Source organism: Melanostigma gelatinosum (assembly GCF_949748355.1).
Source record: "Melanostigma gelatinosum genome assembly, chromosome: 8".
NCBI classification, from domain to species: domain Eukaryota; kingdom Metazoa; phylum Chordata; class Actinopteri; order Perciformes; family Zoarcidae; genus Melanostigma; species Melanostigma gelatinosum.
In genome coordinates, this window is record NC_136641.1 from 10,342,036 (window position 1) to 10,361,270 (window position 19,235).

The 19,235-nt window shown below is 43.6% G+C and overlaps 1 protein-coding gene across 1 annotated transcript; it reads left to right on the forward strand.

Moving 5' to 3' along the window:
• Positions 1-203: 203 nt before the first annotated feature.
• Positions 204-18,686, forward strand: slc26a6.1 (solute carrier family 26 member 6, tandem duplicate 1; the record flags this gene model as incomplete). Its single annotated transcript, XM_079273081.1, is given in 19 exon segments — positions 204-349; positions 498-637; positions 1,037-1,147; positions 1,251-1,399; positions 1,975-2,139; positions 2,916-3,068; positions 4,274-4,359; positions 4,942-5,075; positions 5,078-5,094; positions 5,832-5,945; positions 6,146-6,223; positions 6,478-6,573; positions 6,722-6,828; positions 7,288-7,357; positions 9,237-9,326; positions 16,660-16,830; positions 17,901-17,955; positions 18,216-18,340; positions 18,657-18,686. Coding segments are annotated over 19 exon segments (2,037 nt in total).
• Positions 18,687-19,235: the final 549 nt, after the last annotated feature.

Below are 19,235 nucleotides of genomic sequence, written 5' to 3' on the forward strand. Positions count from 1 at the left end.
TCGTGGTGATACAGAATAGGTCAGCCGTTCTCTCTCTCTCACTGCCGTGGTTTGTTTTGTATCTGCGTTAGTTACTGCTGCCCGTTGTCTTTGTCATGTAACTTCATACTGCATGAGACACATTCAAGACACACACACAGCATTGTGACAATAACAAAGTGAAACTAGACTGTACTGCCAGTAATCTTTGACATTGATTTCAGATGGACAGCGTTGAGCCAAATGGCCTTCCTCACTACAGGCAACCTTATCTCACTGTTGCCCTGGACGAAGCGCAGCTGGATGTCCTTGGGCAACGGGTAGAGCAGCAGTCCCTGTCCTTGTTGGAGAGGGTGAAGACACAATGTTGGTAAGTCAAAGGATGGGTTTAGTATTTTTGCCCTTCTGTGAGTCAGTTTGTGCCCTCCGCCATTTTTAAAGGGCTAACAGATGTCTAAGGCACTTGATCTAAAGCAGTGTGTGTGTGTGTGTGTGTGTGTGTGCGCGCGCTCCTCCAGTTGTTCCGGTCCCAGGTTGAAGAGCTTGCTGCTTTGTTTTTTCCCTGTCCTGTCATGGCTGCCTCGCTACTCCATCAGAGAAAACGCTGTCGGGGACGTGGTGTCTGGCATCAGTGTTGGGATCATACAGCTGCCACAGGGTGAGGATGATAACCACATTAAGAGCCTTAACAACCACATGCTGCCACAACAACTTCAACTGGAACTGCAGGTTGAAAGGGTGCAAGTTGAGAATGCAGCCATACATGAAACTCCAGCTGCAACGATGATGCTTAAATGAATGTTAAATCATGTATTTAAACTGCCGCGTTGTAGCCGATACTTTTTATTCATCTTTTCCCACTTCTTTATTTGCCCGTGTACCTTGGTAGGAAGGGAATGTTTCATGAGTGCAGAGACGTCCTAAAACTCCTAAAAACCTCTCTGACAAGAAAGTTGAGTTTTTTAATGATACAGGGATTTTCTTAGCGTTTAGTAACAGGCTCTAGCTGCTCATTCAAGCCACACTTTTCACCTCGGCCTCTCTTCTTCTTCCCCAGGTATGGCCAACGCCATGTTGGTGGGAGTTCCTCCAGCGTTTGGTCTCTACAGCTCTTTCTACCCTCTGATCATCTACTTCATCTTCGGCACCTCCAGACACCTCTCCATTGGTGACCGTCAACCTTTACTTTTCTGGAATAGGCATCTAACACTCTAGTGTTAGGGGAGCTGAGTAGTTGTGTAACGGTTTGTGTGTCTGTTTATGTGTGACAGGTACTTTTGCCATCCTGGCCATCATGATTGGGTCTGAGACGGCCAAAGTGGAGTTGCTCAACAATGGTGTTGAAGAGAGTCAGATTGATGTGGAAGCAGCCAAAGTGAACGTGGCTGTACAACTCACCTTCCTCTGTGGCCTCATACAGGTATATACACACACATATACACACACACACACTGTAGACAATACATGGACAAACAAACCGCACAGGCTCACACGCATCGCTGATGTTCACCTGCCCCGGCGCCTTCATGGAGACCAGCAGGAGAAAAGAGATCTTCCCTGCAGTGCAGACATCCACTAAAGTATCACATTTCTTTTTATTATAGTTCATCTACAGTTGAGCATACACAACCTGCTGAGTTTCCCAAACTCTCACTCTTCTTCATCACAGGTCAACTTGAGGTATTAAAATGAACAATCTGCTCCAAAGCTTGAAAACTGGAAAGAGAAAAAAACGTTTTGTTTTTTGGTATTCTTTCCTCTCCACACTGGGTTCCCACGCTGCCGTGGATTTAAATCCTCTCTGTGGAGGTGGGCAAAGATTTAGACCCGGTGCCACCCATGCACTTCAAATCGATCAACATGTTTTCTGTAGCTAAAGTGGAGATTTATAGCGGAACATTTTCAGTGATGTAAAACACAAATGATCATGTTGTATTAGTCTCTCAGAATCAAAGATGTGTGTGTGTGTGTGTGTGTGTGTGTGTTGCCCCTCAGCTCCTAATGTACCTGCTGCGTGGAGGTGGTGCGGGTCGCTGGCTGTCTGCACCTGTAATCAGAGGCTACACCACAGCAGCTGGTCTGCATGTGATGACCCTGCAGCTGCCACTGATGACTGGAATACCTGCACAGAGACACACTGGACTGCTGCCTTCAGCTTGGGTCAGTTGAAACGTCCCAAGCTTCAACTTTTAAGCCACATCAGCTCCTGTTATGTGGCTGACCCCTGACCTCTGAAGTCCTCTCTGGATTTTCTCATATGGGTTTAGTCAGTATGCCTGTAAAGCTGAAACATGGTCCTGAGGATTTCTGTCATTATATCAGCTAAATGAAAAGTAATGCGTGTTTACTTTGGTTACCGGGTGACTCGTGGCAACAACCTGCTCGTAAGCCTTCTTTGAGTCCACGAAACACATGTTGAGTGGATGAGCAAACTCCCATGACCCCTCCAACAGCCCTGGCAGGGTAAAGAGCTGGTCCACTGCTCTTAGAGGGATGTCTGCAATACCCTGCTAAAAAATAAGCAGAAAGAAATGATGGATGGACGGAGCGCTAGCCTCACTTACAAGCTTTATGCACACTGCAGGCCAGAAGGATGATTATGATGATGACTTGTGGTTGTTTCATTAGACTGGAGGTCATAGCCCATCTCCTGGACCAATACTGGCAGACCCTAACCGTGTCTCCTCACCCTTTTTAATGATTTAATTAATTGTCTTGGCAATAAAAGTGCCTTTCTGACTGCTGTGAGTCAGCGATAGCTTTGCCGGTTTTCATCCAGCTTCACTGGTCCATAACTTCCAGTCTGCACTGGAGCAGTTACCACCTTGAACAAAAATCACACCGTCTTCCCTAAAAATAAAGATGTGTTTCTGTTTTTTAAAGGTTTTACTTTTTAAACTGTGTGTGTGTGTGTGTGTGCGCGCGCTCTCTTTCAGACATTAAATTATGTTTTCCACGGAGTGACCAGTGCTGTACCAGGAGCGCTGTCAGTCTCCGGGGTTTCCATGGTGATACTCATCGGAGGCAAAATGCTGAATGAGCGCTTTAAGAACAAGCTGCCCGTCGTCATACCATGGGAACTTATACTGGTGAGAGATACACACACTCAGTAGACTCATGTCTATAAGACGCACCCAGATGGACAGATGCCACAGTGATGAACTGATGAATGACTCACAGTTACATAATAATTAGTTTATATCACCAAAACCACAAATCCCCTCATGTAATACATATCTGCACCTGTCCTGTGATGAATCATTGTTCTGTCTTCTGATGGTGTTTTGTTTCATTTGATATCATATATATGTGTGTATGTTTACATAAGCTGATAGGCAGTGGTGTACAGTAACGAAGTAGAAATACTTCGTTACTGTACAAGGGTCGTTTTTTTTGAATATCTGTACTTTACTTTACTACTTATATTTCTGTTGACTTTTACTTTTACTTCACTACATTTTGCAAATAAAACTGATACTTTGACCCCGATACATTTCCCCTGAAACCTTCGTTACTCGCTACAAAATCAAATCTATCTTTAGAAACAAAATGAATCACGAGAGCAGCGTCGGGGACTGTGGTGGAACACAGACTGCAAGCAAGCAGGTTTGGTGAATCAGTGGTCCTAGGAGCAAGTTAAATCATTGGTTTGTCACGTTAATGCACAATTGCAAACAAGTGCTCTCAAAGCCGCGGTGTTTTGATTCCCAGTGATGCCCACGATGCTACATGCTACAATGTGTCAACTGGACATCCAGCGTTTCTCAGATTGGAGTGAGACGAGGAGAAAAGGTGATGTCGATATCTTCACAATAAAACATCTTTGAAGTGTCCAGTCTTGGCCAATCAGCGTTGAGATGTGTAAGGAAGGCTGAAATAATATTTAGCTTGATAGGACTAATAATAAAATAACTAGATTGTCATGTGCGTACTGCACATCACAAGCGCTAAAACTGGAGAACGGCAAAGGGGTTCGTAATCGTCCAGCTGTACTGGCATCCATCGCTTATGAAGACAAAGCTCAGCAAATACAGAACTTGGATCTGGACAGGGAGAAGCTGCCCAATGAGAGAACACTATCTCCATCACTGTCACCGCCACTGGATCATCTGACAAACCTTCTACATCAGTGGATGAACACTATCTGATTGTGTTTGTGTTACCTTCATGCGCATTGATTTGCAAAATACGCACTGATTGATTTGACATTTAGATGTAAAATATTGTATGTTGTTGTTTTCCAAACTGGACATTCCGTGCAGAAAACGTCACGTTCATTGTTTTCCTCCCGCAGATTGTCCTGGCCACCATCCTGTCGGTGCAGATGGATCTGGTTGGACAGCACACCGTCCAGGTGGTGGGAGACATACCCAGTGAACTGTCTCATTGTCTCTTTTTCCCTGTCATTCAATTTGCTATCTCTTAAATATATTGTCCATGACTATTGTGTTGATTTTTATTTTGTTGAAGCTTTCAGGAGATGTTTGATTGTAAATGTATTCATAATAGACTGTGATATAGTACTGCTTTTAAAGATTCAATTCAAAGTCTTTTACAAAGCATTGATCAGTAACATGGTGCGTTTTATTTGACTTCTACGTGCACATACTGTCTTTAATATGCTGTATGTGTATTGGCACACCAATATATTGCTTGTTTCCCATACAATTTACGGCTCAATGTCTCTTCATCTTTCTGACACTTTCACCTTCCTCTAACTTCCCATCCTTCACACTTCTGTTCTCATCACACATAATATGCAAGTTAGCTTTCTTGCGTTGTCCTTGATAGCTTTGAGAGAATTAAAGAGAATCATGGGTGATTTACCTTTAACTGGTGGTCATAATTCTTTATATTACTATATATTTAATTTATTTTCTTTGAGGAATCAGTTAGTCATTCAATTGATCAAGCTGCCATCTCTTTTTCCTCCTCCTCCCTCCCCTCCTCCTCCTCCTCTAGCCGGTCTTACCCAGTACTTCCCTCGCTCTCTCTCTCTCAGGCCAGAGAGCTGTTCATTCCAGCTCTGTCAGTGGCTCTGGTCAGCTTCAGTTTCCTCTCAGCGATGGGCTCAGTGTTTGCACACAAACATGGCTACACGTGGACAGCAGTCAGGTACATTCATGGCAGTTGCAACTCTCACGCATTTCAGCCAGGGACCACAGAGAGATCAAGCTTTTGTCGTCGGGTCTGCATGTTAGAAAATTGCAAAAAAAAAAAGGGATAACAGTGCATATTATGCACACATGCATAATTATGAAGATTCTGATAATGTGTATAAAACGTGAGAGAAGCTTTTTTCGAACAGTAAGAACATATCCTCCAACATCTGCATGTTTTAATATAAAGAGTGAATATTTTGTGCTCCTCCTATATTTACCAAAAATGTGCACTTGTGAGCACTCGGCTCACTTTCATATTCAAACATACAATTTCAGAAAACTTCTAATACAGAAAGTCCTCGAACTCGGGAAGTTCTATGGTGATATCTATTCGTGATTTTCTTTTATAAAATAAGAAATATCCAAAATGACACAATCATTTTGAACCTTGCTTTATCCAATGTTCAGATTTCTGATCTGAAATGTATTCAAATGATCACATATTTAATAAGATAGTGCCTCATTTGCATATTTAAATCAAACATTTCCAAAAACATGTAATTACCTTCATGTAAGTTACCAACTGGGGAAGTTTCATGGTATCTGTTAAATATTATCACCCTTACCCCAAGAAGTTATTTGAGGTCTTGGACATCCAGTTCCCCCTGAGTAAACTCCAGCAGGATCCCTGAGCTGGGCTGCAGCCTAGCTGCGTACTTCTCAAATTGCTGCTGTCTGTCTCGGCCCCAGGACCTGCTGGCTCTGGGTCTGTGTAACACCATAGGAGGAATGTTCCACTGCTTCGCTGTCAGCTGCTCCTTCTCTCGCAGTATGATCCAGGATAGCACTGGTGTCAAAACACAGGTATGTCATCTATTCCAAAAGACATAAAAACACCACCCCTGTCTTTGCACTGTGTCAAAGACTGTCTAGGGAAGCAACATGAGCTAATCTTTTCATACAGTGCATCATATAACTTACTTAATTGATCTTTCGTCCTCTTTGTTATTGACTGCTTTCCTTTCCGTACTGTCCTTCGGTTGTGTCTTAATCTCATGTGTTAGATGGCCGGATTGGTATCAGCTCTGTTGATTCTAACCATCCTGTTGAAGATCGGTCATCTCTTTGAACAGCTGCCAAAGGTAAAATGCATATGAGATCACAAACGTTATTTATGTTCATCATATATGTTGTTAAGCAAGTGCACCAGAAGTTCGTGCTGCCGGTTCTCCGGCCAGCTTGGCTCGCCATCAACCACCACAGAATGATGACGGAATGATCGAGAATACCAGCGAAGATGTTTTAAGAAATGCCAAGTCATACTCCATCTGGACGAGACTCACTGTCGGTATGATTCACTCGTCTTAGTTCAGTCATGCCTTGCTGTGTGTTCCAGGCGGTGTTGGCAGTGATCATCGTGGTGAACCTGCAAGGGTTAATGGCTCAGTTCAAAGATTTGTGTGTGCTCTGGAAGTCTGACAGATTAGACCTGGTGGGCTACACACACACACACACACACACACACACACACACACACACACACACACACACACACACACACACACACACACACACACACACACACAGAGCCATAGTTACAGATCTGATCCTGGTCCTCTCTCCTCCCTCCTCTCCTTCAGCTGGTGTGGGTCGCCACGCTGATTTCCACGCTGGTCTTTAACCTGGACCTGGGTCTGGCTGTGGCGGTCATCTTCTCTCTACTCACACTCATCTACAGGACGCAACAGTCAGTTCATATCATTTTACAGGCGCTACATGGGGCATTTTACATCAATGTAACATCATTACTGTACATTTACTCAGAGATTATCAGGGTAGCATTAGGAGGACGGGGGTTTTCACCAGCCGTGACAGCGATGCTGGTTGTTGTTTTCAACAGGGGAGTCTGTGTGTGAGTCATCATGGCCAAATGTGGTCCTGGAGACACCTACTGTGGCGGGAACTACCCACCGCAGTAGGTGGCTCACCGCGATAGCGTCACAGCCGTACAAGATGCCGTCACGAAACTGAAGGCAGAGTTTGAAGATGGGTGTAGATGGGCACCTGTGTTAGAGGGGTAGGAAGCGGGGAATAGACAAAGAATGAGAATAGTGTTTTCATCTTAAAAGTGTTGTATTTCCTTCCCTCCTCTCACTGTCATTAATATTCCCCCGTCTATTACTTTCATCTTGTCCACGTCTTTCAGCTCCTCCACTGTTGCTTTGGGTCGTATTCCTCATACAGACTGTTACAGAGATGTGGGACTCTACACTGAGGTAAGATCAATCCGTCTCACAGGTCTCACGAGAATAAAAACAACTTGGTTTAACAACAATTTGGTTAACGTTTGGTGTTGTTCAAGGTAAACTAGGTAGAAGTAGATGGCGCTGAGCCGACTAACACACCTTTTCATCGAGGAATACGCGTCCAAAAAACGTACTTCTATTTCAGCAGGGAAGAGACAAACTACTAAGTGAAGTGTAGCTCTGGTGTCATTTGTACTGAACTAACATAGTGGGAGTTATCTGGAAGCCAGCGTCTCGTGGCCATGAGAGGAACTGCAGCTTAATGCTCTTCTCTTAGCGATATGAGAGCGGAGTTATTGATCATCACCTCTTGACAAGAAAGCGAAAAGGCCTATTTCCAAAAAAATGTAGCAGTATTTCTATTAAGTTGTTGTTCACTTCTTCAAACTTTTGGTGTCATGATGAGTTGTCACAAACCCAAAACATCCGATTCTCGACTTAAATCCATTTGTCATAGATGCTCTTTAATACATATTCTCAGATAAAAGCAGTTAGTCTGTTCTATTTCAACCTGCTACCACACTATGACCTTCTAATGTTTTCTTCCTCCACCTTTTCTCTGCAGCCCAGTCACAGAAACCTTTTACCAAACTTGCCCCAAACCTTCTTCCATTGCACCAGCTGGTGCCTTTTTTACAGGTCAATTAGAGGCAGCCACTTTTGACACTAAAGAAAAGTAATGCAGCGAAAAAGACCAATGTCTGTAGGTGTGTCTAATTCAACAATAATTTAATGTAATCGTTGATTATTGGGCAGCAGCTCATCACACACCTTCAGTATGCCATGGCCTGACTCATGGCGCTTTCCAGATCGGAAGATGAATCACACTAACCTTACATGACACCCGATGATCTTAGCTGATTGCAGGCTGTGGACTAGCATATCTAAAATGCCATCAGTGTGAAACACAGTCACTAATGAATTCTCCACAGTCTGTCCCGTATCTGCTCGTGAAACGCAGCCCTATTCCAAATGGATCACAGCATCCGCAATGCAAATGAACATCAACACAGCAAGCGTTTGATGGGTACGAATGTGCAGGATGTAGATCAATATCAATCTGAATAAATAAGCAATTGAAAAAAATACATTTAGCCTCAAGTTTATACTAAAAATGGGTTTGGAAATGATTTGAGTTGGTATTTATGTAGCAGGCCATTAAACTGCGGTGTGTCCCCAACATGTAGACGAAGAACCAAGCCAACCAAATTCTCCAGTGAAGGTCAGTCTTTTATCGACTTAATGAACCACTCTGAACGGTACAACTGTCACGCAGCCAAAACACAGTAAAAATACATCCCTGGCTGAAAACCACCATCTGCCACACATCAAAAACACCAAACTGTCACCAAAGGCAATCTGTTTGTGCTCCGAGCGTCAGTGAATTCCTGTCAACTCCTCGCTCTCTGTTCCCTCCGCTTGATTCTCTCCTCAATCTGTTTCACTGCTGGCTGCTGCAGCACTTCCCTCTGTGTACTTCGTCAAGTATCTGTCATGCATTAGTGATGGTGTATGCAGTGGCTTTCTTTGTAGAAGTCCCCCCCCCCCCCGCCTCATGAATTAAATCTGCATATATTTATTATTGTCTTTCATCTGGCACTTTAGAGCCAGACAAGTTCAGGAAAACAGAAGATCTGTTGTATCTCCGAACTAGATATTCATTAAACTTGTTTTTTGTTTGGTCCAAGAACTTTTTGCGCTAATTAATGTACCGTACTGGTTGTTGTAAGTCCTTGGCCTTCTTTCCAGGACGTCACTATTGTGCCAAGTTATAAAATGGAGTCCCTGCACAATGTTAAATACATTAACTGCATGTGTGTCTTTGTTGTGTGTGGGGTGTTTTTAACAGGCAAAGCCAGTTCCCGGGGTGACTATACTCTCCTATTCCAGTCCTATTTACTTTGCCAACTCTGAACTGGTCTTCACACTGTTACGTGATATCTGGGGGGTGACCCCTCACGATTTTTTAATCCAATAATAAAAAATTGAAAAATTAATTAATTAATTATTATTTTTTTTTTTTTTATTAGAATAAGTATCAGTGTGGTTTGGGCATTTCAAGAATGCCATCAGTAATGTACCGAGCTGGATCAAACACAACTTACCTCAGGGGATGAAGGGGATCATCTGAGGTGTGACCCCTCTCCAGGGCTGACTTCTCAGGAAAATATCAAGAAAAGGACTTGGTCGAAGAAACTAATTTGTTATTTATTTATTTGCATTTAAATCAAAGTATAGTCTCTTGGTCCAAAATGCAGAGGAAAATCGTTAACTGAAAAATATAAGAAAACATCACCTAAGTATTCAAAAACCCCTTCAGAGCAGTTTACAGACAAAGGATCTGTAAAAAGCTGACTCAGCCTGCAGACGGGCTGGCTGTGTAGCTTACGGAGGAAAAAGTTAATGATTCACCCAGCGCAGGACTGGACAGAGTGAGCCTTCTCTCCTGACTAGACTTCAAAAAACCTTCTAAGTTTTCTTAAAAACCTCCGACAGTCAAAGTCCGGAGATTCTGTAAAAAGTTAAAGTTTTCCTCCGTGCAGGCCGGAGCCCGCACGGGATTAGAGACTCCTTCTCCAAAAGCGTCTTCCAGGTCCTGCTCCAAGAGTGCGTTAGCTGTTTCAAAACTGCTGGTATTTATACTAATACGGGCTTCAGATGTCTGACTTCACACGGATTCCTACCCTTCACATCACTTGATTGATGACACAAAAACCCTTACATCAGCGTATTTTTCAGAAAGCCGGGTCTCTCTGTGTGTCGCTAAGAGCTCCCTCGCAGACTTAATGTCGCCACTGTCAAGGGCACGTTATTTATGCTCACCCTCCGCCCCATAGTTTTTCCTTGAAAACGCTGACTCGGTTTTTTTGAATTCGGCTGGGATTTTCCCTTCTGTCTTCTCCAGACTAATGACCTATATTCTCATGCCTCACACTGCCTCCGGCCTCCCGGACTTCACGGGGTTGCGATGGCTGCCCCCCCCCCCCTCCTTCTCCCCTAGACTAGGTGGCGTCTCAGTAATGTGCTGGCTCAGCTCTGGGACTTCCCCTTAACCGAGAAGCACGCCTGGGGGGGGGGTGAGGGTGTGTGTGTGTGTGTGTGTATGTGTGTATGTGTTCCCCCGTCCACTTCAGGGCACCAGGGGTTTTGCACAACACAAACCTGTCTGTCTACCCGGTGCAATATTATAAGAGCCTCAGAGTCATATGCCTGATTTAAACAACGGTTTTGCTGGTAGAGACATCACTACTTCGCAAAATCTCCACCGTGTTCAACACCCTCTCTTGCGAATCGTGACTTGTCTCTACCTCCGTTCTTGTATCACACAAAAGGTAGCTACCAGGATTAATTGAGGCTACAACCTTTGACAATGTCTATCTCAGTGAACGGAAGATCAACCATTTTCTATGCGATCTGGGCCAATTCGCCACATCTCCTAACACCCTCTCTCGAATGGCACCAGATACACGAAAAATAGAACATCTCATACTCTCACAGTAGAGGTCCATCATAACTTCTGTATCGTCAAAAATGCACAAAAGCAGGTATTCCCAGAAAAACAATGGGAATCTGAATCATATTGAAACACAACACATGAAATTATATCATTGAAATAAAGACAGGAAAAAGAAAATGAATCCTATCTGAAAACATAGTTTAAAAAGAAGAAAAAGCAACGCTAAAAAGTAAAACACTCCCCATCCCCAAAAACAAAAGCCACCTCTCAAAGATATCATAAAAGTACAGGATACAAAATGTTGAACATATCAGAAAACACAAAATACCCCCACAACCTCTTTGTTTTTGTGTTTTTTCTTTTCTTCTCTCTCCTAGAGCAGAAAAGTCAATGTCCAGAGTCACATGCGAGCCACGCCAGTACCCGTCACTGTCGATAGTTCAGCATCTCCCGTCCAAGACGCCACCTGTCTCAGCCCGCTTTCTGTCCCAGAGGACATATTCCTCTACCCCCTGGTTGTTAGAGTCGATGCAGGCCCCCGGGCCCACGGAAAGTCCAGTTTCAGTATTTGGATACTGATAAGGACCCAGGTCAGCGTAGGCCGGTTCTCCCCCGATGGGCTGATGGTCCATCAGGTCCGTTGCATCACGTAAGAGCCCGTACACGTTTCGGGGATCGATTTCTTCGTCCACAGAGTGGACAGAGGTCAGGGTCATGTTGACGTGGGAGACAGAGAGGGAGAGATAGCAGTGGGTGATTCTGGCGAGTCCGACAGTGGTACAACCCGCCGGTCCAACTGGACCTGCCCCGAGCTTGGAGATTTGGTGTGGTTAACCTGGAGACCTCAGGGATGAGAGGTTAAACCCAATATATCCAGGGGATGAGGATAAAAGTATTCAACAAAAATAGCAGTAAAGTATCAAAGAAAGAGAAAACCTTAAATGACTACCTGTTTCAACCTGTCCTTTCTAGACTGAAGCGTGCTATCTCGCAGCCGATTAAGTTTTATACAATCGTGAAGGATATTGTTAGCTGCTGTTGCCCTCGCCCTTCTGTATGCCATATGAAAGCACAGATCAGGATCATAGATCGTTGGGCTGGGCCAGTCATCTGGTCCAAGATTCATTTTCACACAATGACCAGGGTAGAAATCGTATAGAAATCAAAACCTAAAAATCTGAAAAGGCTCTCTCCTTCCTTAACTAGAATATTCAACTTAAAAAAGTTTGAAAAAGTTTTAAAACTAAAAATAAATGCTCAGTCCGTAACAACTGCATAAAACACTCAAACGATGTGTATATAATCCCTACTTAATATAAAGGATAAGGTCGTAAAAAATATAAAATAAGAAATGAACAAAATGTCCTCGCAGGAGAAACTGAAAAATCAGAGAAGCTCGTATAAAATATACGGCTGATAAGAATTGAACTGGTAAAGTAACAAACAAAAAATGATATACTTTTAAAGGATTAAAGACCCTAACTATATTTAGAGAAACGGTGATTTTGGAGTTCCCCTGAATGCCAATAGATGGCTGTCCAGGCTCATTCTAGGCAAAATCTTGTCCCCTGAGGCGTTGATGATCCAGCCGGTTTGTGGAATGTAACGTGTGAGGTCACAGAAGTCAACGTGAGGCTCATGCTTGCCTTTTTCCTTTTTTCCTGGTGTAGCTGTCTTGAAGCCATCAACCATCGTTCACTGTTGACCCGTGACCTCACTTTGTGTTGGATGTGTTCTAAGGTTAGGAAGAGGAACTAGATTCTGTTTCAAAAAACCTATTGACCTTGTCGTGTCCCTCATTTCGTAATCCCTTATGCACATTGGTCCTTATTGGAGAGGCTTGCTCAATCAGGACCTCAGTGAGTGCATCTTTCCCTCTCCAACCTGGTGGAAGGAGTTAGGGAAAGTTTAGCCGTTTTTCGGCCTGGCTTTGGGCCATTTAGTCCACTTGTGTGGGCGAGCGGTTTGCTTTTTTTCCTTATTCTAGCTCATTCTGAGCTGCCTTGAAAGCAAGGGAAGCAAAGGGGAGGGGCTGCCCCTCCTCCCCCGCTCGCTCTCTCTCCTCTGAGCAAAAAGGAGGGGGCCGCCCCTCCTTTGCCTGCTCTCTCTGCTCGGAGCCAGGAGGGGGGGAACTGCCCCCTCCCCTCCGCCTGCTCTCTCTGCTAGGAGCAAGGGGGGGGGCTTTTTAAATTTTGCACTTATCAATATTAACCAAAATCAACACTGTAATACTACCCCACACTGCAAATTTATAAATCGTTTTTAGTGTTTTAAACACGGATGTTCTAAACCGATATCTTGTATTCATGGTCTATACTGTGCATTCCTGATTATATGGTGGCGGAGCACTGGGCTCCAGGGCTTTCCTTAATTCCCTGCAATAACTACCCGGATCAGCGTATTTACGGGGATCTGGACATAATGTCCTCCGCGGTTGCTCAAAGTGGGGGGGAGATAACCCCCCCATGAGGAGGGTCCTCACTATCTGAACCCCATTCCGTTCCTTCCTCCTCCATTTTCGAAATACTATTATTTTAATATATAACAGCAATAAAATACAACGTGTTGCGATACCACTGCGGTAATATCATACACCCTGATTCTATCCTGAGAGAAATCAATCAGTTCCCCTGTTCCACACGTCTTGGCGTTTCAGAGCCTCATTCTCTCAGGTCTCTGCTAAATGCTAGAATCATATACTGATAATACCATTAAGCCCTGCAATAATATTACTGTAATATTACTACGAACAATACATGGAACTTCTCTATTATATAACTATGATATAATCTTCCAATATATTGACTAAGGAAGGATTTTGCCCTTTTTCATCTCTTCAGTGCCTGAGTCGTTAATTGCATTGAGTGATCAGCCCAACTAGACCTTCTCTGTGTTACAGCGGTGTGCTAAAAAGGGCACCCTGTTTTTAGACGGGGGAGGATACTATACTATTTTATTTAAAATCGTATGCTCTCGCCGGGCCTCTGTGTCGACAAGCTAGGTATCCTTTAAACCTATGCGCAGCGATCAATATCTCTGTCCACTAAATCTCTTAAATGCCCTCCCGTGAAGTACTTTTAATTTAAGGGTTTCCTCTCTACTTGGTTCTAAGTTTTTTAACACTAAGGATCTGTCTATTTGTCCCGTTTTAACTGAACGACTCCTTCTCCTGTGAGAAGGACGGTCAAGTTTTTTAGAGGATTTATTGACTGCCTCGATCCCTGGTACCGATTCCTAATAGAGAGAGCAGAGTGATAAAATCTTTTCCTTGACTGCCGGTACTGACGGACGAGTGTTGCGAACGTCGGTCGAGGATTGTCGATTTTTTTACCACTTCTGGCAGAGTTCAATATATCACCTCAGCTTGATTTCGCTGGTTGAATTCACATCACTTTTCTGTTTTCTCCTTGGGAGGGTCCGTGTATTTTAACCCGAGAGGGAACCTCTGTTCTACCCAGAATACACGTTCTAGTGTTTCTAGGATCTAATCCCTCTCGAGCCCCACGTTGGGCGCCATGTCGCGTGATTTCTGGGGGGTGACCCCTCACGACTTTTTGATTCGATAATAAAAAATTGAAAAATTAATAATTATTAATTTTTTTTAATTTTTTTTTTAATTTCTATTTGGGTTATTAAAACTATATTCCTTATGTAAATCTTTTCAATTCATCTGGAAATAATTAGTAATAAGCAAATAGGAGGCCTTTTATGTGAAACGCATAAAAGAGTGAGCCGACGGATCTCCGTATCGATCATTGATGCACAGATCGACAGGGGGCCAGCTGGTGATACATCAACCCTTGCGATGCACCAGAGGGAGCCAGACTCCACGTGACTCATGCCCGGTGGATCCGGCCCCTCCCTGTGTGAACTCCTTATTGCCTTAAGATCTGGCTAGAAGGAGAGGATAGGTTTTTACTCCGTTCCCTATATGATTTTCACATCTGACCGTGCGGGAGATATTGAGAAAAGAAAAGGGTTTCAGAACTCTCCCTGATTTTGCCTCGCGTACTGCTTTACTCTAAGATTGATCTTTTTACCGGGCTATAATATTGTACCAAATATTCTTTAATTATTTGACCACCAGCCTGGTCCAAGGCTAGCTTACTGTCTTATCTGATTCGATCCGCAGCGACTCTCATAGACAGTGTAGTCTGTCGCTAGGACTATTATTTGGTTTTATAAGAGTCTAGTATTTACTTGTCTCTTTTATTTCTTTTGTTTAGATTTTTATTAATCCTTTCGCAATTGATAAGATCCTGCTTGAGAGCCCAAAACAGATATAAAGCTCTTTCAAACGCAAGCTGATCTCTCCCGGGCGACTTCTCTTAAACTAGAGCGAAAATAATTTGAATAAGTATTAGGATGTTTGGCGCATGTCAGGAATGCTTATCAGTAGTGTACCGAGCTGGATCAAACACAACTTACCTCAGGGGCTGAAGGGGATCATCTGAGGTGTGACCCCTCTCCAGGGCTGACTTCTCAGGAAAATATCAAGAAAAGGACTTGGTCGAAGAAACTAATTTGTTATTTATTTATTTGCATTTAAATCAAAGTATAGTCTCTTGGTCCAAAATGCAGAGGAAAATCGTTAACTGAAAAATATAAGAAAACATCACCTAAGTATTCAAAAACCCCTTCAGAGCAGTTTACAGACAAAGGATCTGTAAAAAGCTGACTCAGCCTGCAGACGGGCTGGCTGTGTAGCTTACGGAGGAAAAAGTTAATGATTCACCCAGCGCAGGACTGGACAGAGTGAGCCTTCTCTCCTGACTAGACTTCAAAAAACCTTCTAAGTTTTCTTAAAAACCTCCGACAGTCAAAGTCCGGAGATTCTGTAAAAAGTTAAAGTTTTCCTCCGTGCAGGCCGGAGCCCGCACGGGATTAGAGACTCCTTCTCCAAAAGCGTCTTCCAGGTCCTGCTCCAAGAGTGCGTTAGCTGTTTCAAAACTGCTGGTATTTATACTAATACGGGCTTCAGATGTCTGACTTCACACGGATTCCTACCCTTCACATCACTTGATTGATGACACAAAAACCCTTACATCAGCGTATTTTTCAGAAAGCCGGGTCTCTCTGTGTGTCGCTAAGAGCTCCCTCGCAGACTTAATGTCGCCACTGTCAAGGGCACGTTATTTATGCTCACCCTCCGCCCCATAGTTTTTCCTTGAAAACGCTGACTCGGTTTTTTTGAATTCGGCTGGGATTTTCCCTTCTGTCTTCTCCAGACTAATGACCTATATTCTCATGCCTCACACTGCCTCCGGCCTCCCGGACTTCACGGGGTTGCGATGGCTGCCCCCCCCCCCCTCCTTCTCCCCTAGACTAGGTGGCGTCTCAGTAATGTGCTGGCTCAGCTCTGGGACTTCCCCTTAACCGAGAAGCACGCCTGGGGGGGGGGGTGAGGGTGTGTGTGTGTGTGTGTGTATGTGTGTATGTGTTCCCCCGTCCACTTCAGGGCACCAGGGGTTTTGCACAACACAAACCTGTCTGTCTACCCGGTGCAATATTATAAGAGCCTCAGAGTCATATGCCTGATTTAAACAACGGTTTTGCTGGTAGAGACATCACTACTTCGCAAAATCTCCACCGTGTTCAACAACACAGATCAAACAGGTGCCAACACACACACACACACACACACACATACACAGGATGGAATAATTATGACTTGGGAGAAAGAAGAGAGCGAAACAAGAGCCGATTTTGAGTGACAGACAGAATCAATCAATATATATGTTCAATGCCAGCATACACTGGGAAATGTACTGCTGTTTCTGACTAACCTTGTGTAACTTTTCCTCACCACATCCAGACAGTGAGTCGTGGTCAGAAGGAGAACCCAGCTGGAGTCCACACCTCCTCTTCTTCTTCCCCCTCCTCCTCCTCCTCCTCAGGCCGGACATCGACACACACTCATTGCTTGGTTCTGGATCTCAGCTCAGTCACCTTCATGGACTCTGTGGCCATGTCGTCACTTTGCAAGGTGAGAGAAGAGAACTGGAGTGACGTCTTTAATATAGTTTATATATTCAGTTTCATTTGAGCTCTGTCAATCAAACAGTGTGGGTGATGCTACTGATGCATCTGCACCTGGAATCTTTACTTTGATGTCTGCAGGCGCTGCTCTTTTCTTTGTCTGAGACGTCTGTCACTTGTCGAGCTTCGCTTCACTTCAGTTTGCTTTCTCACACCGGGAGTTTAACGCACATAATCTCTTATTCAACAAATGATCTTTCCTAGAACAGACCTACTATAGAAGCCCTTTTCTACTGGTGAAAAAGATGAAAAGTTATGTATGATGAAGATTTTTAAAAGTGTCACAAATTTTTTACCTACCATGAATATTTCTACAATACTTTTCCTGAATGTTTTTATTTTCCATTTGGGTACAGGCTTCCATAAAGTACTGCATGTTTCGGGCAACAAATACCGATGATAACGTCTTATTTGACGCAGAAATAGCAAAGCAGATGTTAATAATACTGTTTTATATGGTAGTTTATTGCTTTGTATGCTAGATGAAGTACATGTGCAGATGCAGAAGATGTATATGTACATTTTACATATCCTTCGGTAATGTTGAATATGATAGTCCTTTATGTATACAGTATATAAAGCCTGAAAAACAAAACAATGAAACACGCTAGTTGTTATTTTTAGCCTTGACTAAATGTTGCAGTTTGATTTGATCTGATGGAAACATCAGCTTTGGGTTTCTGCTCATCTAGAGCAGAGAGCAGGACTAGAGGTCCTGTAAGTGCACGTGAGAGAATGAAAAGATGAGACACACCCTCTTGGTTGCGCGCGCGCACACACACACACACACACACACACACACACACACACGCCTCTCTAACACCTTTTGACTCATAGACCAGTCATACGAATAGAGTTCGTCCTCCTCTTTGACCTTCATGATAAAAGAAGAAGTAAATTCATTCATTAGACTCATGGAGTCAACACGTGCTTGAATATAACTACAAGTGTAAAAAAAAAAAAGATTTTCATGATGTGTGTGTGCGCGTGTGTGTGTGTGTGTGTTGTATTCACTAGGTTGCAGAAGACTTGGAAGTTCAAGGTGTCGGCGTGTGTCTGGCAGCGTGTCCAGGTCAGCTTCACACACTTTGTCTAGCGTTGGGCTGTTGCTGTCCGTTTCCCACCACGCCTCCCATACTGCACCTCTTCTTGAAGCTGTTTATTCCTTTCTGAACTGCTACAGTAACAGTTTTTAATGTCACAGAAAACACATGCGATCAGACAGGTTGAACGCACCCAAACGGTCTGTGCGGTGTGCATGGAATAAATACCATGAAATCTTCAAATCAAAGCATTAAGTGTGCGATCTTGATGCCCTCTCTATGTCAACAGAGATAATTTTATCTCAGCTCCAGACTCAGAGTTGTAGAACAGACAGCCTGTCCACTTCCTGTCTCTTCCCGTCGGTCCATCATGCTGTCCAGCGCTGCCTCAGCACCCTGCCAAGGCCTCTGGAGGTACACGTTGTCTCGCTTCCAAGTTCATCAGTTTTTAGAGTTTCAAAGGATATCACTTGAGTCGGGGTCAGCTTGCAGCTGAAGATTTAAGAAGTTAAGATAGAAAATGAAAATAAGTTGAGTGGCGTTGAGTTTTTCTCGGACGAAGAATCTGCGGTTCTGCTGCATTGATTTTGATTTTACTTTTAAACTGTTATTAGAGTGCCATGCAAAAATCCGTGGAGGACTCCCTTAATGCTTTTACACGACATCTCACTGAATATAAAGTGTACAATGGCGTTTCAAGAAATATTAATTGTTTCTTTGTTCTGCTCAGGAAATCAACCCAGATGCAAGTGAATGTTGAACCTACAGGACAGTTCAGTCATCTCAGTGCATCAACAGGGCCCGGAAATAAATCCTGCGGTGACAGTTAAGGCTTTAAGATGGCCGACGGAACAATCACCGCAACATTTAGTTTTGAAAGAAAGACTTCAACACCTTTCCACTGTGTATAGGCATACACTTCTCACACATTCCCAGACAATAAATGTAACTGTTCCACAATTTGCACCATTTCTGACCTCTCTGTCATGAAGTATTTGAGATTTGATTAAGATTGCCCAGCTTCCAATAAAGCATCATTAGCTAGGTTTCAATCCATCACCCTCTGGCCTATAGGTGCAGCTTTCTTCCACTGCACCACGCTGCTGTTCAAAGGCCCTTTTCACAGCAGCCACTGTGTCATAGCACGGTAAACACGTCTGTAATTGATAGAATTAATTACAGTCACATTCTATTGAGTGTTCTATTCAACATGTGCAACACCAGGGCCCCGGCCCACCACATCAGAACAGCACTAGATATTACAAGACAAATATTAAACTGTTAAATCTGTGTTGTGCAGTTACTTTGT